This window comes from Salmo salar, chromosome ssa06, assembly GCF_905237065.1.
Source record: "Salmo salar chromosome ssa06, Ssal_v3.1, whole genome shotgun sequence".
NCBI lineage: Eukaryota > Metazoa > Chordata > Actinopteri > Salmoniformes > Salmonidae > Salmo > Salmo salar.
In genome coordinates this window covers 40,823,555-40,851,114 of record NC_059447.1, presented here as the reverse complement: position 1 = coordinate 40,851,114, position 27,560 = coordinate 40,823,555, and the positions used below count along the sequence as shown (strand labels likewise).

Here is a 27,560-nt window from a genome sequence, read left to right as displayed (position 1 = left end):
ATGTTTTTAAAAATGGAAAAAAATTAATTGGAATATAGTAAATGTGATGGAGTTATTTGTTGAGAAGGCAAACAGTGGGTCTTGGATCTGTCTGTTCCATAGGAAATTGACAATCATAATATATTTTATAGTAATCAATGGGGTCATAGTCGATTGCAGTTCATTGCATTAGGTTAATTACATTGTCTAATCACTTTTCCATGTCCCCTGGGCCCTGAGTGACAGGTGAGAAAAAAACCCTCTGGCATTAAAGGGACAGTACATACCAGTCCGGTACTGTGTCTCAGAGACAATATATGTTCCTGTCACAAGATGGCAGATGTGAGTTGCCACTGGACAACCGATCACATAAACCAGTGTTATAGCGGTGCTATGATGCCCACACCCAGTCAGAAGGCTGTTGAAAGGCTAGTCAGGGTTTGGGTCTGTTCCTTTTCAATTCAGTCAATTCAGAAAGTAAACTACATTCAATGCTTCAATGCTTCAATGACAAGAAATTACAATTGGAATTTGAGTTTACATTCTGAATCGACTCTATTGAAATGGTCTCATGTACAGTATCGGTAAGGTGCAGATCAGACTGACATGGAATGTGAACAAATAAACCATTACATTTATTCAGTCACAACTTATTTTTCATTATACATGTTACGGTTGAAATGATTTATAAAACTTTTTTTTTCAATTGCAGTTTTTCTTGGAACACATCCAAAGTGCTGAAACCAAACCACAAACGTGGAACTAACACTGAACAAAACACAGCTTCATATACAGCTTCCCGAGTACATAGACTAACTAAGGTGAAGCAAAGAGTTTGAAATGATCAGAATAATGTTAAAAAAAAAAGGAAACATCACAAGAATTCCCATGTAGCTTTGACTCTTAAAAAAAAACATCAGTAAAATCAAGAAATACAAAGAAGAAAAACTAGCTGTTTTGACCCGGAAAAATGTAAGAAACAAAGATGGGAAAAGACTAAATAATGTCAGCAGGACAAACACAAATGCAACATTCTTCTGATTCCTGTTTGCAATATGGCTCTTTTCAGATACTTCTGATGAAACCTATGAGGTTGCAGTGGCTGCCATGTTGTACGTACGACCTCCTCAGGTCATGCAAGGGGATTACATTCAGAGGGGCGTGCCACAGACGTACAGTATACTGTAATAAAATAGAATTACGGTACAGAAAATAAATTCATATATGCTGTATATAGATAGCAAAGGAGGCTGGTGGGGGGGAGCTATAGGAGGACGGGCTCATTGTAATGGCTGGAATGGTATAATGGAACTGTATCAAACACATCGAACATGTGGAAACCACGTTTGACTCCGTTGCATTTATTCCATTCCAGCCATTACAATGAGCCCGTCCTCCTATAGCTCCCCCCACCAGCCTCCACTAATAGACAGAGACTCTATTTGTCTTTTTTTCATTTTATGATACATCAACCAAGCATAGGGCTTCATTCCTGAGTGGGCAGAGCTTATGAGTAGAGGGGATGGGTTGTGTGTGTGTGTGTGTAATATGACTGTGGGGGTTGTGTGATGCTATTGCCCAATGGTTCAGAAGTGTGTGTGTGTGTGTGTGTGTGTGTGTGTGTGTGTGTGTGTGTGTGTGTGCGGGGGAGGGGGGTGAACAGAGTAGCCACGGCAACAGTTGGATCTATCGTTACATGCTTTGTTAAACTGCGGTAGCTAAGGTGTACTATGGCAGACTAATCCTGCTGGGAGTATATGGAGACAGACCCACTACAACATCTTGGCTGAAAGACAGGGAGTGAGCCAGTGCCAAAATATCCCAAACTTTATGGTAGCAATGGCCTTCATGCTCAGGACTGATGAGTCTGAGTCATATTGTCTGCACACATAGCTATATATCTGTACCTCAGGTTGTCAGTTGATGTTTTATGTTATATCACACAGAGACAGACATGCACATGCAGATTTAGTAAGAGTGATCAGTAATAACAGCAAACAGGAGACAGGCTTACGGACAGAGATAGACAGAGAGAGAAAAAAAAACAGAGAGAGAGAGAGAGAGAGAGAGACAGACAGACAGACAGACAGACAGACAGACAGACAGACAGACAGACAGACAGACAGACAGACAGACAGACAGGAGTACCATCAGGGCTGGCTCCAGGCATAAGCGATATAAGCGGTCGCTTAGGGCCCGGGTCATTTTTTTGGAACTCAGTTGGGGTCTAAATTTACTGTTAGAAGGTGAAGGTTCAAAATGTGGTTGTGCATCAGCAGTTTTTCTCCTGTTTAGTCACTGACAGTCACTTAATTAGCCATGTCGGCTAACAGCTTACAGTGGCAAGTTAGTCTAGCTAGTCACACTCACTCAGATATCATTAACATGACATAAGTCATGGCAAAATGTGCAGAATTACAGGGAATTTGCTTTAAATCTGCAAAAATGTATCTCCACCCCCTTGGCAAAACTGGTAGCATTGCAGGGAATTAGCTTTAAAACTTCAAAACATGTATCTCTGCCCCATGGTAAAATGAGAAGAATTGCATGAAATGTTTTTTTTATTTTTTATCTCCGCCCCATGGAAAAATGTGTAGAACTGCAGAAAACTTGCTTTAAAACTGCAAAAATGTATCTCTGCCCCATGGTAAAATGAGTTGAATTAGATCTCCACTTGTCATCTCAGGCTATGGATTGAGTAGTTAGTGTACTTCAGCAGATGAACAATACTAAGCCAATAAGGACCCAGTATAGAGAGTCTTCATCCATCAGTCCTAGTAATGGACTTTCCTACAGATCTCTCAACAAAACCCCAACCTCCACACACACCCCAGTGACCTCAGCTCCCCTACACACATCCCAACAGCTCCCCAAATAGATTGTCAACACTAGACGTCACAACCAATAACAAGACATGACCAAATGAGTTGTTTAAAACACCAGGGAGACAGACAGAGTGGTAATGAGAGGTAGCGTTGATGGCACATACATAATCTACAGGGCTATGGAGGGGAGATAGATAGAGGACTCATCTTTGTATCTGTGCCATTAAAGTGTCTGTGTGACAGCATGGGCAGCACCATTGAGGTACTAAAGTAGTAAATGTTATTCTTCTTCATTGGCTGATTGCTCCCAACTCATAGGAATCCCCACCCAGTTGACAACTTTAAAATGGTGGAAGACCTCAATGGCAATGGCCATGTTAAAACAGGTTATGTTAATGATGAGTCCTCTATCTATCTCTATGGGCTGTCCAGAGACCTGAGTGGCCATGCTGGATACATGCTTGTATTTACATTACATCTGTGTGCAAATACAGGAAATTAAAATATCCCTGTGAGCGTAGAGGGGGCACAAAGTCCCCAAGTTTCAGCTGGAGCTGATGTATATTATGCAACTGTGTGTGTGTGTGTGTTGTGTGTGTGTGTGTGTGTGTGTGTGTGTGTGTGTGTGTGTGTGTGTGTGTGTGTGTGTGTGTGTGTGTGTGTGTGTGTGTGTGTGTGTGTGTGTGTGTGTGTGTGTGTGTGTGTGTGTGTGTGTGTGCGTGCGTGCGTGCCTGCGTGCGTGACATAGATACTCAGCGTGCTCTGAGAATGAAATGAGAGCCATTCTGCTTGGAGTTTAGTGTGTAAAGTTCAGAATTATTATACTTCTGACTGAAACTACCCTTAGCAACAACTCCGATGATATTGTCAATAGCAACAACAAATTCTTCATTTAAGTTTCTCTCTTTTTTGGCAGAGGGCGGATTCAATTAAAAAAAACTCTGTTGATAAACCATTTACAATAATAAAAGAACTAAACAAAAATAAAAACAGTACAACTGTTTAAATGACTTCATACCGGTTGTGGAGAGTGCTCTTCAAAAATCTTTGTTAGAACTGTGACGAAATTAAAATACATATGTGAATTGAATGACTTTTTTTTTTTTTATACAACACTGTAACATTGTAGTTTTTTTGCATTTATACCTAGTCTGTTTTACAGATACGCACGGAGACAAACTGAAAAAAGGTCACTGACATGCAGTTTGCATGCTGCGAAGAAAAAACAAAAAAACAATCACAACCATTATTAACATTTCACATTATAGCTATATGAAATAAAACAAGAGGAAATGAATGGAATTAAACCATCAGAAATGTCAAAAGGTGCGGGGTTCTTTTGTTGGTGTCAGGGGTCAGAGATTGAGGGTCACGACTGCTGGCCTCTCCATTGGTTCTCCATAGGTCGCCGCAGCAGCTCCTCAACGTGTCGCGCCACGTCCATGGTGTCATCCAGGTCAAAGTCACCGTCCGCATCTAACATGGAGTCACTCCTGCCACAACACAGGAACCAGTTAGTAACACAGGCCATCAGACACACACACACACACCTCACCTCACAACACAGGAACCAGTTAGTAAAACAGGCCATCAGAAACACACACACCTCACAACACAGGAACCAGTTAGTAAAACAGGCCATCAGACACACACACACAACACAGGAACCAGTTAGTAAAACAGGCCATCAGACACACACCTCACCTCACAACACAGGAACCAGTTAGTAAAACAGGCCATCAGACACACACACACCTCACAACACAGGAACCAGTTAGTAAAACAGGCCATCAGACACACACACACCTCACAACACAGGAACCAGTTAGTAAAACAGGCCATCAGACACACACACACAACACAGGAACCAGTTAGTAAAACAGGCCATCAGACACACACCCACCTCACAACACAGGAACCAGTTAGTAACACAGGCCATCAGACACACACACACCTCACAACACAGGAACCAGTTAGTAAAACAGGCCATCAGACACACACACACCTCACAACACAGGAACCAGTTAGTAAAACAGGCCATCAGACACGCACACCTCACACTCACACATGCACGCACACATATGTAATCTATACTCACATAGGCTGGTATATGCCGTAGTTTGGAGGGTGACTGACAACAGGGGAGGCTCCGTGATCCATGTAGGTGGGGTTTGCTGCTGGGTCAGGATTGGTCGTGGTGAACCTGCAGGTCCAGACAAACAGACAGACAGACACACGCGCACGAGTCAGAGAACGTCATTCGGATCGCCAGCTTTGTCGGTTACCACGGCAACCTTCATCACCATCCCTCACCACCACCACCCCCTCCTCCTGCTCCTCCTCTGCCTCCTCTGCTTCATTAATTACCAGTCCCTTTGAGCAGCAGGATCAGGTAAGGCAGGGTGCTGGGCAGCAGCCCCTGGAGCCCTCCCATTGAGAGGCCCACAGCCCCTTGGTAACAATCGGGACCCTGCAAACTCATTACCCAGACTGACATTACTAAGTGCAGGGATGAGAGGGACAGAGGCGCCCTCAGGCCCGCGGATGCTGGGCTCTAATTGGTTCCTCCATCTGGAGTGAAGACCTAATGGTTGATCTGCATTCAGGCCACATTGTTAGGTGATTAAATCAGCCCTATCGCCACAGAGAGAGAGAAGGAGAGAGAGAGAGACTTACTCTGGTACCACTTGTTTGATCTGCGGTTTCACATATCCATCCACTGCTTTGGCTGTAAGAGAGAAAGGCAAGGGAAGGAGAGACAGGGATAATCTCGATGTTCAGACTGCAGATATGGTCCACATTCACAAGTTCCTCAGTGTGGCTGTTAAGCCTCTATCTGACCAAATTGCAACAGATATAGAGAACAGATACTACAGTATAATTATATGTCATCATTTATTTTTATAGAGATGAATAGAGGTTAGGTACATACACAGGGGTGGCGTGTAGTATTTGGAGAAGACCTCATCCTTGGGTCTGTCTGGGTAGAGGAACAGGAGGTGGTTGAGGTCACTGATGCGGTCAGCCAGAGAGCGGATGGAGAAGTCTTTGGTTGTGTAGGGCATGAGGTTCCACACCATCCTCTCCCCTGGAAACATAGACACACTTATTATAGTTCCACTTGGCTATTTTTACAGACCATCTCCGTCTAAGATTCATTTGTTGACTAATTGACTAACTGACAAAATAATGAATTGATTGATCGCTTGATTGGTTGGTTGTCAGTACCTGGTTTGTTGGGATTCTCAGCCACCCAGGCGATAGTGATCCCTCCGATCTCAGAGTCGCTGAAGCGGAGCAGGAAGGTCCCGTTGGGTTTGGACATCAACATGTCCTGGGCCTGCTGCTTGTTCACAAATCCCAGGATCGCCCTGTACATAGAGAATGGAGGAAGGAAGAGAGAGAAAGAGAGAGAGAGAGAGAGAAGAAGGAGAGAGACAGCAAGAGGGAGATATGGAGATTAGGGAAAATGTATATAGAATAAAATGGAGGAGAGCATAAGGGGGACATAAGGAGGACATAAGGAGGACAGCAGGAGGACATGAGGAGGACATGAGAAGGACATGAGGAGGACAGGAGGAGGACACGAGGACGACACAAGGAGGACAGAAGGAGGACAGGAGGAGGACAGGAGGAGGACAGGAGGAGGACATGAGGAGGACATGAGGAGGACAGAAGGAGGACAGCAGGAGGACATGAGGAGGACATGAGGAGGACAGAAGGAGGACAGCAGGAGGACATGAGGAGGACAGAAGGAGGACAGGAGGACAGCAGGAGGACATGAGGAGGACAGGAGGAGGACAGGAGGAGGACATAAGGAGGACATGAGGAGGACAGGAAGAGGACAGGAGGAGGACAGGAGGAGAACATGAGGAGGACAGGAGGAAGACAGGAGGAGGACAGGAGGAGGACATAAGGAGAACATGAGGAGAACATGAGGAGGACAGGAGGAAGACAGGAGGAGGACAGGAGGAGGACATGAGGAGAACATGAGGAGGACAGAAGGAGGACAGGAGGAGGACAGGTTGAGGACATAAGGAGAACATGAGGAGGACAGAAGGAGGACAGGAGGAGGACAGGAGGGGGACATAAGGACAGAGATAGACAAAGATACATTGTTACATACATTGTCATGCCGCCCCCTTCCCCTACAATAATTGTATCCTTTTGACCCATTACAGGTAGGGATACATATCTCTGTGGTTGCTATGGTAAAGCCGTGTCCATTGTGGGGAGGGCCTTTTGGTAGGCTCGTTGAGATTAAAAAAGCAATCAAAATGTGAGGCTGCAACAGCAGGGGGGCTTAAGAGGAAAAACACCAAGTGCACTCTATCAAGAAGACTCACTAAAGAAAGCACATTACAGTTGCCATTCAAACGACAACAAAAAGAGGCCTTTAGTTTAGTTGAGCCATTTTCTCTGTCCATTCCCCTGTCTACTTGGGCAGTGTGTGCACGCAGCAGGCATCTCATGTTACACTAACACACAATCCAAGTCAATCCTCATTTCCACAGGTTATTCTGGAGTAGAAATTCTAGGAATATAGACATCTAAAAAATTCTTCTTACCCATCATTCCAGTGTGGTTTGAGATGTTTTTTTGTGAGTTCCATGACCCCATCAAACCACTGCCAGAACGTGAAATTCCTGCCAGGCAGACTCTCCTGTAGGTTAGAGGGATTGGGACATTGGGTTTGATACAATCGATAAACAATTTGTTGTCTGTCTGTAATCGAACTAACATCCCCTCACATATACAGAGTAGAGTAGAGCAGCAATTACAATAGACAGTCAGTCAGTGAGAGATATTTCCCAGAGTTCAGCTGAGTGAGTGAGTTCTGAGGTGCATGTTCCTGTTTCTAGGCCCTCTCTCTCTCTCTAATGAGGCTGATGCTCTGTGGTGAATGAGGTCTGAATGTGAGTGTGCTCTCTGTCATCAGTGGCTGGTTAGAGGGAGCCAATGAGGACTGGGGCTGAATTAGCCCTTCCTGTCTGGACAAACAGGCTCATTAACCAGAGCTGAGAACCTCACAGCCAGCCGACTAGAGCTCATCAGACTAAATGGCACCCTATTCCCTACCTAGTGCACTACCTTTGACCAGGGCCCAGTGAACTATGTAGGGAATATGGTACCATTAGGAACGCAGCCTTAGAGAGAAACACATTAGAGACTCGCTCAGCCCGAGGAGAGCAGATTAGAATGTATTTTTTATTTTTATTTTATTTAACCAGGCAAGTCAGTTAAGAACAAATTCTTATTTACAATGACGGCCTAGGAACACTGGGTTAACATCTTGTTCAGGGGCAGAACAACATATTTTTACCTTGTCAGTTCGGGGATTCAATCTAGCAACCTTTCGGTTACTGGCCCAACGCTCTAACCACTAGGCTACCTGCTGCCCCAATGCAGATATAGTGGAATCATTACTCTGAACACGGGAAGGAACACCAAAGAGGTAAACTGTGTCTGCAGTGGCAAATACTCAAAATAAAATATACACAAACCAGGCATGGTAAAAACTCTACTATAGATTCCCTCTGAGTATCAAAGAGATGATATCACCCCTCTGCAACAACTTGTTCCCAATGCAGAGGTCAGGTCTTGTAGTCCACTGGTCAGTAGTCATGGGTTGTGTCCCACATGGCACCCTACTCACTACAAAGTGCACTACTTTTGATCAGTGCCCATAGGGTTCTTGTCAAAAGATGGGCTCTGGTCAAAAGTAGTGCACTACATAGGAAATATGGTGCCATTTGAGACGCAGTCTGGTCTTACCCTGTTGAACTGGGACCAGGTCATGGTCATGCCGCGGTAGTCATCAGGGTTGATGCTGGAGCTACTGAAGGCTTTCTGGGCCAGGAAGACCAGGTTCTCCTCTGAGAGGCCACGGTTACTCTGCACCTCCGCCTTGTACTTCATGTTGAGGGCCTCACACAGCTGGGGCCACAGTACCTTGTCAGGCACTATGAAGGGCACCCGACCCTGGGGAGGAGGAGAGGAGAGATGGTTAAGGCCCCTAAACCAGGGCAACACTAAAGCGTCCATCAAGAGAAAAACAAAACAATGTAAAGTGTTAAAGACATCATCACACACACATACACACAACATGATGATCACACTGAACTTACGGGTTCGGCAAAAGCGTTGTCCCACAGTACTGTTGCCGTGGCGTTATTGTCTTGGCTACCGTGGACGATCACCACCACAGGAAGTGATAACGTCTGACAGAGAGAGAGAGAGAGAGAGAGAGAGAGAGAGAGGGAAGAAAAAGGTCAGGGGTCATTACAAACACAATGATGTATATGTGTATCAAATACAGTATATATAAGCAACTGTAAAACATGTTTTCACTTTAACCTACTGTACAGCACTTTGTGTTCCATCCAAACAATCTATATAATTCTGAGAAATACATGAACAAATGTGTTTTGGGAGTAGGGGAGCATATATGTTTCCTGGACCATTGACAATGTGAAGGTCATTTTTCTTGTGTGACATAGCTTTACCAATGATTACTACTTAGAATATGGTCACTGAAGGAGCAGGGTAAGGAACATGGTGTATTGACTGAGCCACCCTCTGCGCGTCGACGACAACCGGATGCATCCGGTTTTCAGGGGAAATGGAAAGAGAGCCTGTGACGTGACTTCCTCTTTTGGACGTTAACAAGGCGACACTCCATCTTAACTCCTCCACATTTACTAGATTGGTTGAACAGTGGAGAAAAGAAAACTCCCCCGCCAGCTTTTTTTTTCTCGTCTGGACCAGGAAGAAAGAAAGGCTGCTGAGGCGTTAGGTTAGACTAGAGCCAACAGCTCACCTTGGGCTAGTCCACCACTCTGCTCATCTCTTCTTAAGCCGGTGTGTGCTGTATTGATAAGAGTTGGCAAAACAGCACAAACAGATCTGGGACCAGGTTATCAGTTCTTACCTTAACCTGAAAGACCAGCTCATTACCCCCGACGCTGAACTGAGACTCAAACAGAATAGTAAACTTCTCCTCTGTCACAGACTCCGCCCCTCGCCGGTCCGAGCGCTTGATCCTCTTCAAAGACTACATGAAAGACGAGGCGGGGTCGGAAAGGAGGATCATGAGTGGACAGCAGCACAGCACACAAACATCTTCTAGACTATTCACTTTGAGGAGCTTTTCTCTGATCACACACACACATACATTACATTACACATGATTCCCTTTCATTCCAGGAGCAGATTTGAAGGGATACTTCAGGATTTTGGCAATGAGGCCCTTTGTCTACTTCCGCAGAGTCAGATGAACTCCTGGATACCATTTCTATGTCGCTGTGTCCAGTATGTAGGAAGTTAGAGGTAGTTTCGCAAGCCATTGTATATTTACTAGCATTCTGTCTTTAACTTCCTTCATTCTGGAAATAGAGACATAAAAATGGTATCCACAAGTTCATTGCCAAAATCCCGAAGTATTCTTTTAAGCCCGAGTTTACATGTAAATGATCCATGGAGGACCCTAGGGAACTCAAAACAGCATGTGGGCTGAGTAACATGTTATCTGTATGAGTATGAACACAGAATGAGAATGCAGAATCTCCAAAAGCCTCTTGGACTCCAGTTTAGCTGGGGTTTGTCTCTGAAGAGAATCTTCTCTAGGTGTGGTATTACAGACTGAGACTCCCTGGTCCCATCCATCCTCTACCCTGGTCTAATCCATCCTCTACCCTGGTCCCGTCCATCCTCTACCCTGGTCCCATCCAACCTCTACCCTGGTCCCATCCATCCTCTACCCTGGTCTGATCCATCCTTTACCCTGGTCCCATCCATCCCCTACCCTGGTCCCATCCACTCTCTACCCTGGTCCCATCCATCCTCTACCCTGGTCCCATCCATCCTCTACCCTGGCCTAATCCATCCTCTACCCTGGTCCCATCCATCCTCTACCCTGGTCCCATCCAATCTCTACCCTGGTCCCGTCCACCCTCTACCCTGGTCCCATCCATACTCTACCCTGGTCCCGTCCATCCTCTACCCTGGTCCCATCCATCCTCTACCCTGGCCTAATCCATCCTCTACCCTGGTCCCATCCATCCTCTACCCTGGTCCCATCCATCCTCTGCCCTGGTCCCGTCCACCCTCTACCCTGGTCCCGTCCATACTCTACCCTGGTCCCGTCCATACTCTACCCTGGTCCCGTCCATCCTCTACCCTGGTCCCATCCATCTTCTACCCTGGTCTAATCTATCCTCTACCCTGGTCCCGTCCATACTCTACACTGGTCCCATCCATCCTCTACCCTGGTCCCGTCCATCCTCTACCCTGGTCCCGTCCATCCTCTACCCTGGTCCCGTCCATCCTCTACCCTGGTCCCATCCACCCTCTACCCTGGTCCCGTCCATCCTCTACCCTGGTCCCGTCCACCCTCTACCCTGGTCCCATCCATCCTCACCATGTTCCTGAAGTTGGCGCTGAGTGTTCCTGTGGCCTGGTGGTACTCCATCACACAGTTGTTGTTAAGGATCTCTCCACTGCTGTCGCTGGGAGAGGGGGAAGGAAGAGGGAGGAGGAGGAGAAGGAAGAGGAGAGGTAGATGCTTCAGCAGATTTATTAATCATAGAGTCATGAAACTTTCACAGAACATGAAGGGGAATGACTAATTTCAATTTATGTGAGACAAGTTTTTTTCAGGATGCCAACACTGACAATCTTGCAATATGCTATCCAAATTTAGGCTAACACGGCTATTATTTTAGTACTAGGAAGGAAGATTTATACACTAACTACTTTAGGTGTGTGGAACGTGGGATGTGGCACGCCCAAAAGTATAATCTAAATGTGGAATCTCCACTTGCTCCATAGATTCCACTGTGGCAGTAGATATCAGTGATGAGGGGGCTCTATGCTGTGACTTACTTCCTGGTGTTCTCATTCTTAAGCAAGGCCTTCGCCTGCTGTTCACTGATGATGGTGGCCTTGACCTGCGGGGGGTTCATGTGCACATTGAGCTTTCCGCCCACTAGGAGGCGCACTGTGGCGGCAAACTTGGTCTGGGTCTTCAGCACCTGGGGAGGCTGCTTCTCTATGATAAAGGTGCTAGAGAGAGAGAGAGAGAGAGAGAGAGAGAGAGAGAGAGAGAGAGAGAGAGAGAGAGAGAGAGAGAGAGAGAGAGAGAGAGAGAGAGAGAGAGAGAGAGAGAGAGAGAGAGAGAGAGAGAGAGAGAGAGAGAGAGAGAGAGAGAGAGAGAGAGAGAGAGAGAGAGAGAGAGAGAGAGAGAGAGAGAGAGAGAGAGAGAGAGAGAGAGAGAGAGAGAGAGATTGATTAGAGGAAAGTGTAGAGGGTTGCTTTAAAGGGATAGTGCAACATTTTATCTTACCCAGAGTCAGATGAACTCATGTACACCATTTGCATGTCTTTGCACGCAGTTTGAAGGAAGATTCTGCAGCAACTGCTAACTAGCGTTAGCCCAATGACAGACAGTCTACAGGAACAACTAGCATGCTAGTTAGCAATGGCGCCAGAAACGAACTTCAACTTCTTCCAAACTGCACACAGAGTCATACAAATGGCATCCATGAGTTCATCTGACTCTTGGTTAGTAGAAAAAGGGCTTGATTGAAAACATTTGGCACTATCCCTTTAACCAACAGATCACCACAGGGAATTCTGCTCATCACACACTACTGCCTATTATGTTTATTTGACCTGCTTTTGAAAGTTACACAGTACGCAAGCTGTCAGCTCTCGATGCTCCCACACATAAACACGCACAGACAGACAAACGCTACACACAGGCAGCGTGATGCTCATTCATTCAGGCACGGAGGGCTTTTTAGTAAAGTACGCTGTTTGTGTTTTAGGCTTGGCTGACCGTACTCAATATTCTCATCTCTGTGAGCAGGCAGTGATGAGATACCCTCCCTCCCTCCCTTGCCTCCCTCCCAGGCGCCTGCTAGAGGTTTAGGGGGAACAGTAGAGAGGATGTGGGTGTGGTTTCGCTGGAGAGCAGGAAAGAGCGTGTTAAGAGGAGAGGAAACACCAGTGCAGTAGCATGGACTTTAAAAGTAGTGTTTTTACGCTCTCAACACTCCCCTGTCTGCGGCCTAACGGACATCGTTCTGACAATGACACAGCTTCTCAGTGCATTATGGGTCTCTGTGGGGACCACAGCTGGAATAGGGAGAGAGCAGAGGGTTCTGGGTGCACTCAGAAGACTTCCTGATCCAGTCAGTGAGGCTGGCGGACTGATACAGGCTGACAGACAGTGTCCCCAGGGCTACAACACTCTACCATGGAACTCAAGCTAGCTTTCTGAGCCTGTTAGCCTTTCTCCCCATCTCACCATCATTGTAGACTCTTCATCTCTAGTCTCAAACACTTTTTGTCTCTTTAGCTCTCGAGTCGACCCTCTTTCGTATCCCCCTTCTTTCTTTCACTTTATGTCTTTGAAACTCTGTTCACTCCTCCTCTTCCTCGTACTGTATCTTCCTCTCCTTTTCTAAACCGTTCACTCTCCCTCCTGTTTTCTTTCTCCTTTCGGATTGATAGCAGGCCTCCCTCTCTCCTCCCTCCATCTCTCCCTCCTTGTAGCGTTGAGGGTAAATGCAGGCTGACTGGGGTTGTGTTTGTGTGTTCATTGGCAGGTTCAGCAGGGGTTGGGAGCAGAGCTGGGTTGGGCTGCTGGAGGAACTGTCAGCAGCTTGCTCCCCCTGCCTCGGAACAACCCAGCTTGGGCTCAGCACAGAGTCAAACACACACACACACACACACACACACACACACACACACACACACACACACACACACACACACACACACACACACACACACACACACACACACACACACACACACGCTCGCTTTGCTGCTCCACAGAGTCACATAACCGGGCTCCTGTGATGTGCAGTGCTGAGTCATTTGTAATGTAATTCCGGTAATAAATGTAATCTCACACTCTATTGGCCACATAAGGAGTCAGGGGTTGTGTCAGTAGGATAGGGTTTGTGTAAGGGTTCACACTGAGTGTAGTATATGGTAAATAACACAGTTCAGTTGTTCTCCATTTAGTCCCATCACACAGAGGAAATGGGGGGGTGTAAACATGACTGTAGAGTAGCATACACACTGAAGATAAGTGTGTCTATAAGAAGTTCACATTTAAACACACCCACATTCCAGCTCAAAGCCACTCGCACACAGTCCAACACACTACAACCTATTCTCATAATACCTTGCACTTTGATACTGAACAATAACAACAACTTCACACACACACACACACACACACACACACACACACACACACACACACACACACACACACACACACACACACACACACACACACACACACACACACACACACACACACACACACACACACACACCTGGTGACCAGTGCTGAGATGATGTCTGTGATGGTGCTGTTGAGGTCGTTCAGTAGCTCCTCGATGGGGCCGGGGATGGGAAGCTGTTGTCTCAGGTGTTCTGCTCTCCTGATCTGCTGCCTGTTCTGCCAGATGGTCTCTGCTAACTTCTCACACCTGAATCACACACACACACACACACACACACACACACACACACACACACACACACACACACACACACACACACACACACACACACACACACACACACACACACACACGCACACAGAGGGACACATACACACAGAGACACACACACACACACATTTGAAATAAGGTTCTCAAAATGGGCAAATTAAGATCACACAACTCAAAGTTCAGAGTTCAGACTCTTACAAGCTCAGACAACCAGACAGACAACAGTCTAGTTCAAAATATACAGTTTAAGACAAGGTAATAATTCCATGCTGGAGCGTTCAAAAATAAGCACATTCATTGGGCCGTTGCTGATTCTATAGCATTGAAAGCGTGACCAGCATTCAGAAAATCAAGTAATAAAGTGGTTGTAGATCATGTGAAAAATGTTTAAATGAATAGAATGACAGGAAAACAGTCATTCTATGTGTTTGCTGAGTAGTTTGCCGAAATTCACAACGATTGTGTTTATTTTCCGCTTTGATAGCAAACTTTCTGTACGGCTAACATTCACATGTTTCTTGTTTGTCTATCTTTGTCTAAATTTTTATATATGTTTACAACAAGCAAGGGGTATATCAGAATAGGGGCATTGGGGAATAATAACATATTGTACGGAATACATTTGTACTGTAGTGAAGCCGTCTCTATAGTAATGCAAGGCCTCTTTCATGATCATGTGAAACGTCAATTGCTATGGAAATGCTGGGATGTGTTTTTCAATTACGTTAAAGGTAATTATGATGCAACTATGATGGTGATACGATATGGATTACAATTATCATCATGAATATTAAGGCTATACGCACTACATGTTACACACATAGACACTCAACCATGTGTCACGGTTGTGTGGAGAGACGGACCAAGGCGCAGCGTGCTTTGAGTTCCACATATTTTATTTAGTGAAACTTACAAAACAAAAGGAAACAAACAACTAACTGTAACATCAGAGGTGCTACATGCACTAAACAAAAACAAGACCCCACAAAACACAGTGGGGAAATGGCTGCCTAAATATGATCCCCAATCAGAGACAACGATAAACAGCTGCCTCTGATTGGGAACCATACCAGGCCAACATAGAAATAAAAATCCTAGATAGAAACACCCCCCCTAGTCACACCCTGACCTAACCAAAATAGAGAATAAAAAGGCTCTCTATGGTCAGGGCGTGACAGTACACCCCCCCTCAAAGGTGCGGACTCTGGCCACAAAACCTGAAACCAACTGGGGAGGGTAGGGGGGTTGACTAGTGTCGGTGGCGGCTCCACTGCGGGTCTTTGCCCCCGCCCAGACCACGGGTCAAGCCATGGAGCCGGGTAGAATGCCGTGCCCAGACTGGGCATCGGCGCAGAGGAGGGCCCCAGCCATGGAGCTGGGTTGGACGCCGCACCCGGACTGGGCACCGACGCCGAAGAAGGCTCCAGCCATGGAGCTGAGTTGGCCGCCGTGCCTGGACATCGGCGCAGAGGAAGGCTCCGGCCTTGGAGCTGGACTGGACGCCGTGCCCGGACTGGGCACTGGCGCAGAAGACTCTGGCCTTGGAGCTGGACTGGACGCCGTGCTTGGACTGGGCATCGGCGCAGGGGAAGGCTCCGGCCATGGAGCTGAGTTGGCAGCCGTGCCTGGACTGGGCACCGGCGCAGAGGAAGGCTCCGGCCTTGGAGCTGGACTGGACACCGTGCCTGGACAGGGCACCAGCGCAGAGGTAGGCTCCTGCCCTGGAGCAGGACTGGACGCCTGGCCTGGAAGCTCCGGACCGTTGACCCCCGCAGGAGGTTCCGGACTGAGGACCGTCGCCGGAGGCTCCGGACTGGGAACCGTCGCCAGAGGCTCCGGACTGGGGACCATGGCTGGAGGCTCTGGACTGGGGACACGCACTTCAAGGCGAGTGCGAGGAGCAGGCACAGGACGTACCGGACTGGCGAGGCGCACTGGAGGCCTGATGCGTGGGGCCGGAACAGGTTGCACCGGACTGGTCACACGTTCTTCAGGGCGTGTGCGGGGAGCAGGCACAGGACGTACCGGACTGGGGAGGCGCACTGGAGGCCTGATGCGTGGAGCCGGCACAGGTTGCACCGGACTGGTGACACGCTCTTCAGGGCGTGTGCGGGGAGCTGGCACAGGACGTACCGGACTGGGGAGGCGCACTGGAGGCCTGATGCGTGGAGCCGGCACAGGTTGCACCGGACTGGTGACACGCTCTTCAGGGCGAGTGCGGGGAGAAGGCACAGGACGTACTGGACTGTGGAGGCGCACTGGAGACCTGGTGCGTAGAACCGGCACAAATTGTACCGGACCAATGACACACTTCGCACGGCGAGTGCGGGGAGCAGGCACAGGACGTACTGGACTGTGGAGGCGCACTCGAGACCTGGTGCGTAGAACTGACACAAATTGTATCGTAACGGTGACACACACTTCAGGGCGAGTGCGTGGAGGAGACATAGGACGTACCGGACTGGGGAGGCGCATTGGAGGCCAGATGCGTGAAACCAGTGCAGATGACATCGGACTGGTGTCACGCTCCTCAGCATGCCCACGCTGCAGCACTCTCATCGCCACCACCTCTCTCCGGAATCTTTCATCGAGTTCCTCCTTCGACTCCCTGACGGTCTCTGGCTCATTCCTCGGCTCCACCGACCACCCCGTGTGCCCCCCCCCCAATTTATTTTTGGGGGGGGGTGTCTTTGTGGCCGTGAACACCGTGAACATCGCTGTCCTCCCTTCTCTCCTTGCATCTGCCGCCAAGGAAGGTGATCCAGGATTTCCTCCCAAGTCCAGGATCCCTTCCCATCCAAAATCTCCTCCCAAGTCCAGGATACTCTTTCCTCCTGGGCACGCTGCTTGGTCCTGTTGTGGTGGGATCTTCTGTCACGGTTGTGTGGAGAGACGGACCAAGGCGCAGCGTGCTCTGAGTTCCACATACTTTATTTAGTGAAACTTACAAAACAAAAGGAAACAAACAACTAACTGTAACATCAGAGGTGCTACATGCACTAACTCAAAACAAGATCCCACAAAACACAGTGGGGAAATGGCTGCCTAAATATGATCCCCAATCAGAGACAACGATAAACAGCTGCCTCTGATTGGGAACCATACCAGGCCAACATAGAAATAAAGCACCTAGCTAGAACCCCCCCCCCAGTCACACCCCGACCTAACCAAAATAGAGAATAAAAAGGCTCTCTATGGTCAGGGCGTGACATCATGCACATTGGCGGAGTTATTATTTACTTGGACAGCAAACATTATAGTCTTACTCTTATACAGACATCGTACACACTCTCACTAAATCACATCCAATATCATACACATCAACCTACTCAGATTTACTACACACATAATATCTTGTCTCAATTTTCTAACATTTGTGGCATTGGCTCACAGGAAACTCACTCTACATCCTTAGATGAAGTTGCGTGGAAAAAGGAATAGGCTGGTGAAATAATATTCTGTCATGGACAAAGGAACTCAAAAGCTGTGATGATATAAATTAACAAAAATGTAGATCTGAATGTGCAAACAGTCAGGAATGATTCACAAGGAAGGTGGATCCTTTTGAATATGAAAGTGGAAGAAAAAGAGATTTGGCTCATTAACCAATATGATCCAAATCAGGATGATCCATACTTCTTCGAAAACATTTATACCAATTTATTGAACTTACAGGCAACAAATGATCAAATCATTATGGTAGGAGACTAGAACACAGTGCTATAAGTACCTCAATGGACCGTAAAGGAAATCACTCTACAAACTATCATCACCGTGTCCTTAAGGAAATCACACATATTATGGAGACTTTAGAAATAGTGGATATTTGGAAGCTAAAAAAACCCAACCTAGTGAGATATACACGGAGGAGACTTAACTAAGCTAGTCGTCTTGACTACTTTCTTGTCTCTTTCTCTCTTGCATCAAAGGTTAAAAAAGTTTTAATAGGAGACAGAATGCGATCGGATCATCATCTAATTGGCATTCACATAGCTCTTATAGAATTTGTACTGGGATGGGGTATTGCAAATGTAATCAAAGTTTACTGGTGGACAACTTATTTTTAACTAAGACAAATTAATTTATAACAGAATTTTTCCAGTAAAATATAGGTTCAGCAAATCCCCTTATTGTTTGGGATACCTTTAAATGTACATTCAGAGGTCATTCAATTCAATATTCATTAATAATAAAAAGGCAGTTTCTGGCTAAAGAGACAAGTCTAACAAAGGAAATACATGAACTAATTGTACAGGTAGATAACAATAAAAATGATACTACAGAGATACAAAATAAGTTACAGGAAAAACAAAAAGAACTTGAGGAACTTATTCAAGAACGATCTAATGTAATCTATTACAAAAATAAAGCAAACTGGATGGAATGTGGAGAAAAATGCACAAACTTATTCCTGAATCTCCAATACAGGAACGCTAACAAAAATAATTTGCAGAAACTTGTTACTGAAGACGGAGTCATTTATGATTTTCCAAATTATATTTTAAAAGAGAATATTTTAGGTAGATGTTCTCTTTTCCGTCTCATCCTCTCCCACTGAATGAAGATTACAGTAAGGAATTCTTTCCAAATAATAAAAGAATTAACAAATGTACAGAGAAATCAGTGTGAAGGCCAAATTACAGAGGAAGAATTATTTGAGGCTATTAAATCCTTTCAGTCTGGAAAAACCCCAGGGCTTGATGGCATCCCGGTAGAGGTACATCAAGTCTTTTTTAATATAATAAAAGCTCCATTGTTAGATTGTTTTAACTACTCTGTCAGGTAATCTGTCAGGTACTCAGCAGGAAGGTCTGATTTCTCTATTATTAAAACAAGACCCAGATGGCAAATATAAAGATCCAGTCTTTCTAAAAAACTGGAGGCCCCTTACACTTCAATGTTGTGATGCAAAAAGACTAGCAAAATGCATAGCACTCAGAATTAAAAGGGTTTTACAAGGTATTGTTCATCCTGATCAGGCAGATTTTTCAAATGGTGATACATTGGAAATAGTATACGACAACTACTAGAAATAATAGAACATCATGAGACATCTAAGAAGCCAGGCCTGGCCTTTATAGCAGATTTTGAAAAGGCATTTGATAAAGTAAGACTGGACTTTATTTATAAATGCCTGGATTTTTTTCAATTCCGGTGATTCTCTTATAAAATGGGTAAAAGTAATGTATAGCAATCCCAGGTGTAAAATAGTAAATAACAGCTACTTCTCAGAGAGTTTTGAATTGTCAAGAGGAGTTAAACAAGGGTGTCCGCTGTCACCATATCTATTCGTTATGGCCATCAAAATGCTAGCTATTAAAACCAGATCCAGTAACAACATTAGAGGATTAAAAATCCAAGGCTTAAAAACATAGGTGTCCATGTATGCTAATGACTCGAGTTTTATATTAAGTCCGCAAGCTAGATCCCTGTAATGTCTCATGGAAGATCTAGATAACTTTTCTGTACACTCTGGATTAAAACATATTTATGATAAGTGTACAATATTACGCATTGGATCTTTAAAAATACAACTTTTACATTACCCTGCAGTTTACCTATAAAATGGGCTGATGGTGAAGTAGACATACTTGGTATTCATATCACAAAAGATAGAAATAAGCTCTCCACAATGAATTTCAATAGAAAACGTGTAAAAAGAGACAAGATCCTGCAACCATGGAGAGGTAAATACCTGTCTATTTATTGAAAAATTGCTCTGATTAACTTCTTAGTCATATCTCAGTTTACTCACTTACTTATGGCGCTGTCTACTCCTGATGATTCGTTTTTCAAATCATATGAGCAAAGAATATTTCACATTATCTGGGATGCTAAACCAGACAAAATAAAGCATGCCTATCTATATAATGAATATGAATTGGGTGGGTTGATATTATTAAATATAAAAGCACTAAACCTCTCTCTAAAAGCTTCACTTATTCAAAAGTTTTACTTGAACACTAAATGGTTCTCAAGTAGATTACTAAGAAAAGCTCATCCATTGTTTAAAAATAGCATTTTTGCCTTTGTGCAGATTGCCATTTCTCATTTTTGATTAATTGAAAATTGTACTTTTTTCAAAGTATCTCTCTTTTTCAAACAAGCATTGCAGAGCTGGCTACAACTTCAATTTCATCCCCCTGAAAAGATAGAAAAAATATTACAACAAATATTGTGTCTGATCTCAAATGTGCTGGTTGATAAAATACCTGTATTTATGGGAAAGATGTTTGAAAATTGTATTTTGTTCTTAAATGATATTGTAAATTGGAATGGTGGAGTTATGTCAGCTCACAGATCATTGTACCTGTACATAGCCCATCTGTAAATAGCCCATCCAACTACCTCATCCCCATATTGTTATTTCTTTTTTTGCTCCTTTGCACCAAGGTATCTCTACTTGCACATTCATCTTCTGCACATCCATAACTCCAGTGTTTAATTGCTAAATTGTAATTACTTCGCCACTACGGCCTATTTACTGCCGTTCCTCCCTAATCTTACCTCATTTGCACACACTGTATATAGATTTGTTCTATTGTGTTATTGACTGTACGTTTGTTTATTCCATGTGTAACTCTGTGTTGTTGTGTCGTGTAACAGTGTAGGTTCCGTCCCTCTCTTCGCCCCCAACCCGGGCTCGAACCAGGGACCCTTGCACACATCAACAACTGACACCCCACGAAGTATCGTTACCCATCGCGCCACAAAAGCCGCGGCCCTTGCAACGCAAGGGGCAACCCTACTTCAAGTCTCAGAGCGAGTGACGTCACCGATTGAAACGCTATTAGCGCGCACCACCGCTAACTAACTAGCCATTTCACATCGGTTACACTCACCCCCGAATTGTACGGGAAGGTCTGCTCAATCCAAGAGTACAACCAATTGATTACAGCATTACCCCAAAATGGAGGAGGCAGGTGGCAGCGGGAGGAGCTAGGAAACTTGTCTGTCTGCCCAATATAAAGGAGCAAAACTGGTGGAGCAATAAAAATAGCATGAATAGGAAAGTATACCAGTTTCATTTGAGGACCAGAATGTTGACAACTGTGCCATTCAGATTGCAAAATAGTTGGGAAGAGATTTTTGATTTATTGATTCCATGGTACAGGGTGTATGAGTTGATATATAAAATGATGCAAGATTCAAGACTTCGTGCTTTTCAGCTACATTTATTATATTGAATTCTTGCCACCAACAAAATGTTGAATATTTTTGGTATAAAATCATCGAAGCTCTGCAGATTTTGTTGTGAGGATACAGAATCAATAGACCATTTATTTTGGTATTGTCCTCAGGTAGCCTGTTTCTGGTCTCAGGTTCAGGAATGCCTGAAAATGCATAGCATTGATCTAAGAATTGACCCTAGAAATAGTACTGTTAGGAGATCTGGAGAGATCGGGTCAGTCAATTACTAATATACTAATACTCTTAGTAAAAGTATTTATCTTCAACTCGCAATCTGTGGATTCTATTCGATTAGGTAGATTGAAATTGTACGTTAAACAACACAGAGTAGTTGAAATATATATGTTCCGTAGAATTCCGAAGAGGGTGGCCAGCAGAGATAGGTGGGATGGGCTGAGAGAAGCTGAGGGTTGGGATGTGGAATTGGAGACAAATGGGAGTGGAGTTGCTGTGCTGGATAGAATGATGGTCAAAGATAAAAGTCAAAAAGAAAGTCAAAATAAAACATTATAAAAAGTATGTTTGAATGAGACTGAGGGGAAGTGTTTTTACAGCTAATGCCGGTTTGCCTGAGGCTCATGCCGTGCAGGTGTTTGTACACATGCATATACACACACTCTCATTCAAATACACACATACACGGGCACACACGCATGTGGCAGACATGCATTCAAACATATACAGTTGGCATTGCTGTTATGATTTTAGTTGTCCTTGATGTCCTTTGTTTTTATTTTTTTTTGCGTTGTTGTTTGCTGTTTTCTTTTGTCTTTTTCTTTTTTCTCTTTAGTTCATCTTCTTGGTTGTTGGTGCATTGGGGGGTTCTTTGGGGTGGGGAATGGAATTAACTGTATTTTTATTTATTTTTATTCTTGGGGGGGACTGTGGGAGGGGTCTCGGATGGTTGAGGTATAGCCATTGGGGACCTGTAGGGGATCTTGGAGGATTCGGGTCCCCGTTTTTTTTGCCTGGTGGGAGATCTGTCGACATGCCCTTGAGCAGGGCGTTGACCCTGGATGCTTCTGTGTGTCGCTCTGAATGGGAGTCTGTTGGATGACTGGTTTGGTGTAGTTATTGAGCGGCTTCACTGCAAGTATATTGTATGTTTTGGATATTCAATAAAAAATGTTAACAAATTATAAATAAAAAAAAACATTCACTACCAGTCATTTTCGCTCGCATTGCTAGTCCCATTGTTTAGAATTCTTCCCCATTGTTGCAAAGAGTTATGGGATATTAGAATCCTGTTGTCTTAACCTTTGTCATCTTCAACCTAGACTACAGTCATCTTCCCAACTACACCCCATATAAACTCAGCAGTATCCGGTGAGTTAGCTTGTTAACTGGGTGGCCACTGCCCTTTGATCAATCCTAGACATATGTGATCTCTGTTAGGGGTAGAGGGTGATAGAGGGGGTCTCACCAGGACTGCAAGATGTCCAGCCCCCCCTCCGGAGGACCCCCGTTGCCGGCCAGCTGTTGCCGTCTCTTCCAGTGGATCAGCTCGTCATCCAGGATGATGGTCTGCTGCTTCCTCAGCAGCTGCAGGCTCTTCTGGTGCTTCTCTGCCAGGTCCTAGGCACACACACAGACACACACACACAGACACACACACACACACACAGACACACACACACACACACACACACACACACACACACACACACACACACACACACACACACACACACACACCCACAGGCAGGTACACACACACACGCACACACACACACCGATAAGAAGGTGCCAATATATTACACGTCATACATTTTCTCCAATCAATATACATCACCAGCTTTTATACCCTGAAGGCATGCGATCCCTCCAGAGTTCTGAGCCTACATTTCCTCTCCTGTCTTCATCGCTTTAAATAATGACAAATATAATCCTACTGCAGTTCACTTCCAGTTTGTAATCATGTAGTGTCAAATCAAATCAAACTGTATTTGTCACATACGCCAAATACAACCTTACAGTGAAATGTTTACTTACAAGCCCTTAACCAACAAGCAGTTTTAAGAATATACCAAAAAAAAATGTAAGAGATAAGAATAACTAATAATTAAAGAGCAGCAGTAAATAACAATAGCGAGGCTATATACAGGGGGTACCGGTACAGAGTCAATGTGCGGGGGCACCGGTGTCGAGGTAATTGAGGTAATATGTAATTGTAGGTAGAGTTATTATAGTGACTATGCATAGATCATTTTTTACGTTTTTTTTATTTCACCTTTATTTAACCAGGTAGTCTAGTTGAGAACAAGTTCTCATTTACAACTGCAACCTGGCCAAGATAAAGCAAAGCAGTTCGACACATACAACAACACAGAGTTACACATGGAATAAATAAACATACAATCAATAATACAGTAGAAAAAGTCTATATACAGTACATGAAAATGAGGTAGGACAAGGGAGGTAAAGCAATGAGTAAAGTAATTGCAATATAGCAATTCAACACAGGAATGGTAGATGTGCAGAATATATATATATATATACATAAATCTCCAGAGGGGGGAATAGGTTTTGGGCACCCCGTGTTGAGGATCAGCGTGGTGGATGTGTTGTTACCTACCCTTACCACCTGGGGGGCGGCCCGTGAGGAAGTCCAGGATCCAGTTGCAGAGGGAGGTGTTTAGTCCCAGGGTCCTTAGCTTAGTGATGAGCTTTGAGGTCACTATGGTGTTGAACGCTGAGCTGTAGTCAATGAATAGCATTCTCACATAGGTGTTCCTTTTGCCCAAGTGTAAAAGGGCAGTGTGGAGTGCAATAGAGATTGCATCATCTGTGGGGCGGTATGCAAATTGGAGTGGGTCTAGGGTTTCTGGGATAATGGTGTTGATGTGAGCCATGACCAGCCTTTCAAAGCATTTCATGGCTACAGACATGAGTGTTACTTTAGTGTTCTTAGGCACAGGGACTGCTTGAAACATGTTGGTATTATAGACTCAGACAGGGTCGAGGTTGAAAATGTCAGTGAAGACACTTGCCAGTTGGTCAGTGCATGCTCGGAGTACATGTCCTGGTAATCTGTCTGGCCCTGCGACCTTGTGAATGTTGACCTGCTAAAATGTCTCACTCACATCGGCTACGGAGAGCGTGATCACACAGTCGTCCGGAACAGCTGATGCTCTCATGCATGTTTCAGTGTTCCTTGCATCGAAGCAAGCATAGAAGTTATTTAGCTTGTCTGGTAGACTCGTGTCACTGGGCAGCTCTCGGCTGTGCTTCCCTTTGTATTCTGTAATAGTTTACAAGCCCTGCCACATCCGACGAGCATCGGAGCCGGTGTAGTACGATTTGATCTTAGTCCTGTACTGACGCTTTGCCTGTTTGATGGTTCGTCGGAGGGCATTGCGGGATTTCTTATAAGCTTCCGGGTTAGAGTCCCGCTCTTTGAAAGCGGCAGCTCTACCCTTTAGCTCAGTGCGAATGTTGCCTGTAATCTATGGCTTCTGGTAGGGGTATGTACGTAGAGTCACTGTGGGGACGACGTCATCGATGCACTTATTGATGAAGCCAGTGACTGATGTGTACTCCTCAATGCCATCGGAAGAATCCCAGAACATATTCCAGTCTGTGCTAGGAAAATAGTCCTGTAGTTTAGTATGTGCTTCATCTGACCACTTTTCTATAGACCGAGTCACTGGTGCTTCCTGCTTTAATTTTCGCTTGTAAGCAGGAATCAGGAGGAGAGAATTATGGGCAGATTTGCCAAATGGAGGGCGAGGGAGAGCTTTGTACACGTCTATGTGTGTGGAGTAAAGGTGGTCTAGAGTTTTTTTCCCCTCTGGTTGCACATTTAACATGCTGATAGAAATGAGGTTAAACTGATTTAAGTTTCCCTGCATTAAAGTCCACTAAGATCCACTAGGAGCGCCGCCTCTGGATGAGCGTTTTCCTGTTTACTTATGGAGGTATACAGCTCATTGAGTGCGGTTTCTGTGCCAGTATCGGTCTGTGGTGGTATATAGACAGCTACGAAAAATACAGATGAAAACTCTCTAGGAAGATAGTGTGGCCGACAGCTAATCAAGAGATACCTCAGGCGAGCAAAACCTTGAGACTTCCTTAAATATCGTGCACCAGCTGTTGTTTACAAATATGCCCCCGCCCCGTGTCTTACCAGAGGCTGCTGTTCTATCCTGCCGACAGTGTATAATCCGACAGCTGTATGTAAGTAATGTCATCGTTCAGCCATGACTCAGTGAAACATAAGATAAGATAACATAAGATATTACAGTTTTTAATGTCCTGTTGGTAGGATATACGTGCTTTCAGTTCATCCCATTCATTTTCCAGCGATTGAACGTTAGCTAACAGTACTGAGTTGAGTAATCGCTGTTCTGATGTCCAGAAGCTCTTTTCAGTCATAAGAGATGGTAGCAGCAACATTATGTATAAAATAAATTACAAACAATGAAAAAAAAAAGAACAAAATAGCACGGTTGGTTAATAACCAATAAAACGGCAGCCATCCCTTCTGGCGCCTTCATTCCAGTGTGTACATGTGTGTGTGAGCGTGTTTCAGTACATGTGTGTGTGTATGCAGTATAAAAAGTTGTGTACCAGTCTGTATTTCTGTAGTGTGTTGGCTTCCCGTGTGAGCCAGGCCTCCACGGTGGCTCTCTTGCTCAGTAATGTGGGCTCCCTTAGCTGTCTGTCAGCAGGGGGCAGTGTGGCCAGGCTGGTCAACTGGGCTGCATGTAGGCGAAGAGAGGGAGAGGGAGTGGGAGAGGGAGAGGGAGAGAGAGAGGAGAGAGTGATTGGGGAAGGACAGGACAGGAGAGGGGGAGGTCAGCAAATCTCACATAAACACACCTGTCTTTCACTTTGCAGACCGCACGCACGCATGCACGCACGCACGCACACACACACACACACACACACGCACACACTACTGACACCCACTCACCTACAAACCCACACGTCATTCTGCCCTAAAAAGGTGAGGGCTGCTGGGGTTGATGGCCCAGGGTGTTGTGACTAGGAGGGGGACCAGGGCAAGGCTGACTCACCCTGGATGCGGAGGCTCTCCTGGTACTGGATGATGAAGTACTCCTGGTTGTGCTGGAGCTTTCTCAGGTCGTTCTCTGTGTCCTGGGTCAGCAGGCGCAGCTCCTCGAATGCCTGGTTGATCTGCTGGTACTTCTGGGACATGCTGTCCATCATCCCGCCCACTGGGGAGCTCGACTGCCAATCAGAGAGAGGAGAGAGAGGTGAGAGGGCTGGGCCGGTAAACAACGCTGGCTTTGAGATGATTTGCAGGAACTTGCTAGTGTGGTGTTGAGCATTTTATCATCATAACATGGAGCAGAAAGACACAAACTGACAGAACCTGAAATCGCCCTGTGCCTCTTTAACACAACCTCAATGACCCCTGCTTGTGTTATTCCACAGTAATCCCTAACGACCATAACCAGCAGTGATCACCACTGACTGAACATGTGAGACCGTGCAGAGGGAAATGCATTTCCTTATCGTGGGCACACAGCCCATGGCTTGCTTGTTAAGGCTGGGGACGTGAGCACTGTGAAGACAGTCTGAATAAACAGGTGGGAATGCAATCCTGTGATAGGAGAAGCCTGGCAGGACTGGAAATCAATTTAACACTGGGTTTATTGATATTCAGATGTTTTATGGACCACCGGCTTTATGGTTTTATAACCCTTGTTATAAAATATCACATTTCTTCACCTCCCCACCAGGCCTACAGCATTGCTGGTTAATGAGGAATTCAAAGTTTATCTTTCAGCGAGACATATGAGCTGTGTCTGACTAGGTGTGTGTGTGTGTGTGTGTGTGTGTGTGTGTGTGTGTGTGTGTGTGTGTGTGTGTGTGTGTGTGTGTGTGTGTGTGTGTGTGTGTGTGTGTGTGTGTGTGTGTGTGTGTGTGTGTGTGTGTGTGTGTGTGTGTATGTGTGTGTGTGTGTGTGTGTGTGTGTTTATGTAGTTGTTAACAGGTTTACGTATGTCTGAGGGAAAATTGAGAGTACACAGCCTTTGATGTCGGCAGAGAGGCAGCAAAGCGA

At 45.3% G+C, this 27,560-nt stretch overlaps 1 protein-coding gene across 1 annotated transcript in view; it reads right to left on the bottom strand.

Moving 5' to 3' along the window:
* Window positions 1–593: 593 nt before the first annotated feature.
* The window catches only part of LOC106607295 (signal transducer and activator of transcription 5B), a 96,100-nt gene continuing 69,133 nt past the window's right edge, over window positions 594–27,560 (bottom strand). Inside the window, exons 6-20 of the mRNA XM_045720583.1 lie at window positions 26,548–26,722; window positions 26,099–26,229; window positions 22,953–23,104; window positions 14,159–14,314; window positions 11,688–11,867; window positions 11,224–11,311; window positions 9,736–9,858; window positions 8,933–9,025; window positions 8,580–8,786; window positions 7,373–7,467; window positions 6,033–6,175; window positions 5,737–5,892; window positions 5,481–5,532; window positions 4,903–5,007; window positions 594–4,297 (exon numbers count right to left, since the gene is read on the bottom strand). Of these exons, the coding sequence (XP_045576539.1) occupies window positions 4,174–4,297; window positions 4,903–5,007; window positions 5,481–5,532; window positions 5,737–5,892; window positions 6,033–6,175; window positions 7,373–7,467; window positions 8,580–8,786; window positions 8,933–9,025; window positions 9,736–9,858; window positions 11,224–11,311; window positions 11,688–11,867; window positions 14,159–14,314; window positions 22,953–23,104; window positions 26,099–26,229; window positions 26,548–26,722 (1,980 nt within the window). The 3' untranslated portion in view covers window positions 594–4,173. The remainder of the gene's footprint in view (window positions 4,298–4,902; window positions 5,008–5,480; window positions 5,533–5,736; window positions 5,893–6,032; window positions 6,176–7,372; window positions 7,468–8,579; window positions 8,787–8,932; window positions 9,026–9,735; window positions 9,859–11,223; window positions 11,312–11,687; window positions 11,868–14,158; window positions 14,315–22,952; window positions 23,105–26,098; window positions 26,230–26,547; window positions 26,723–27,560) is intronic.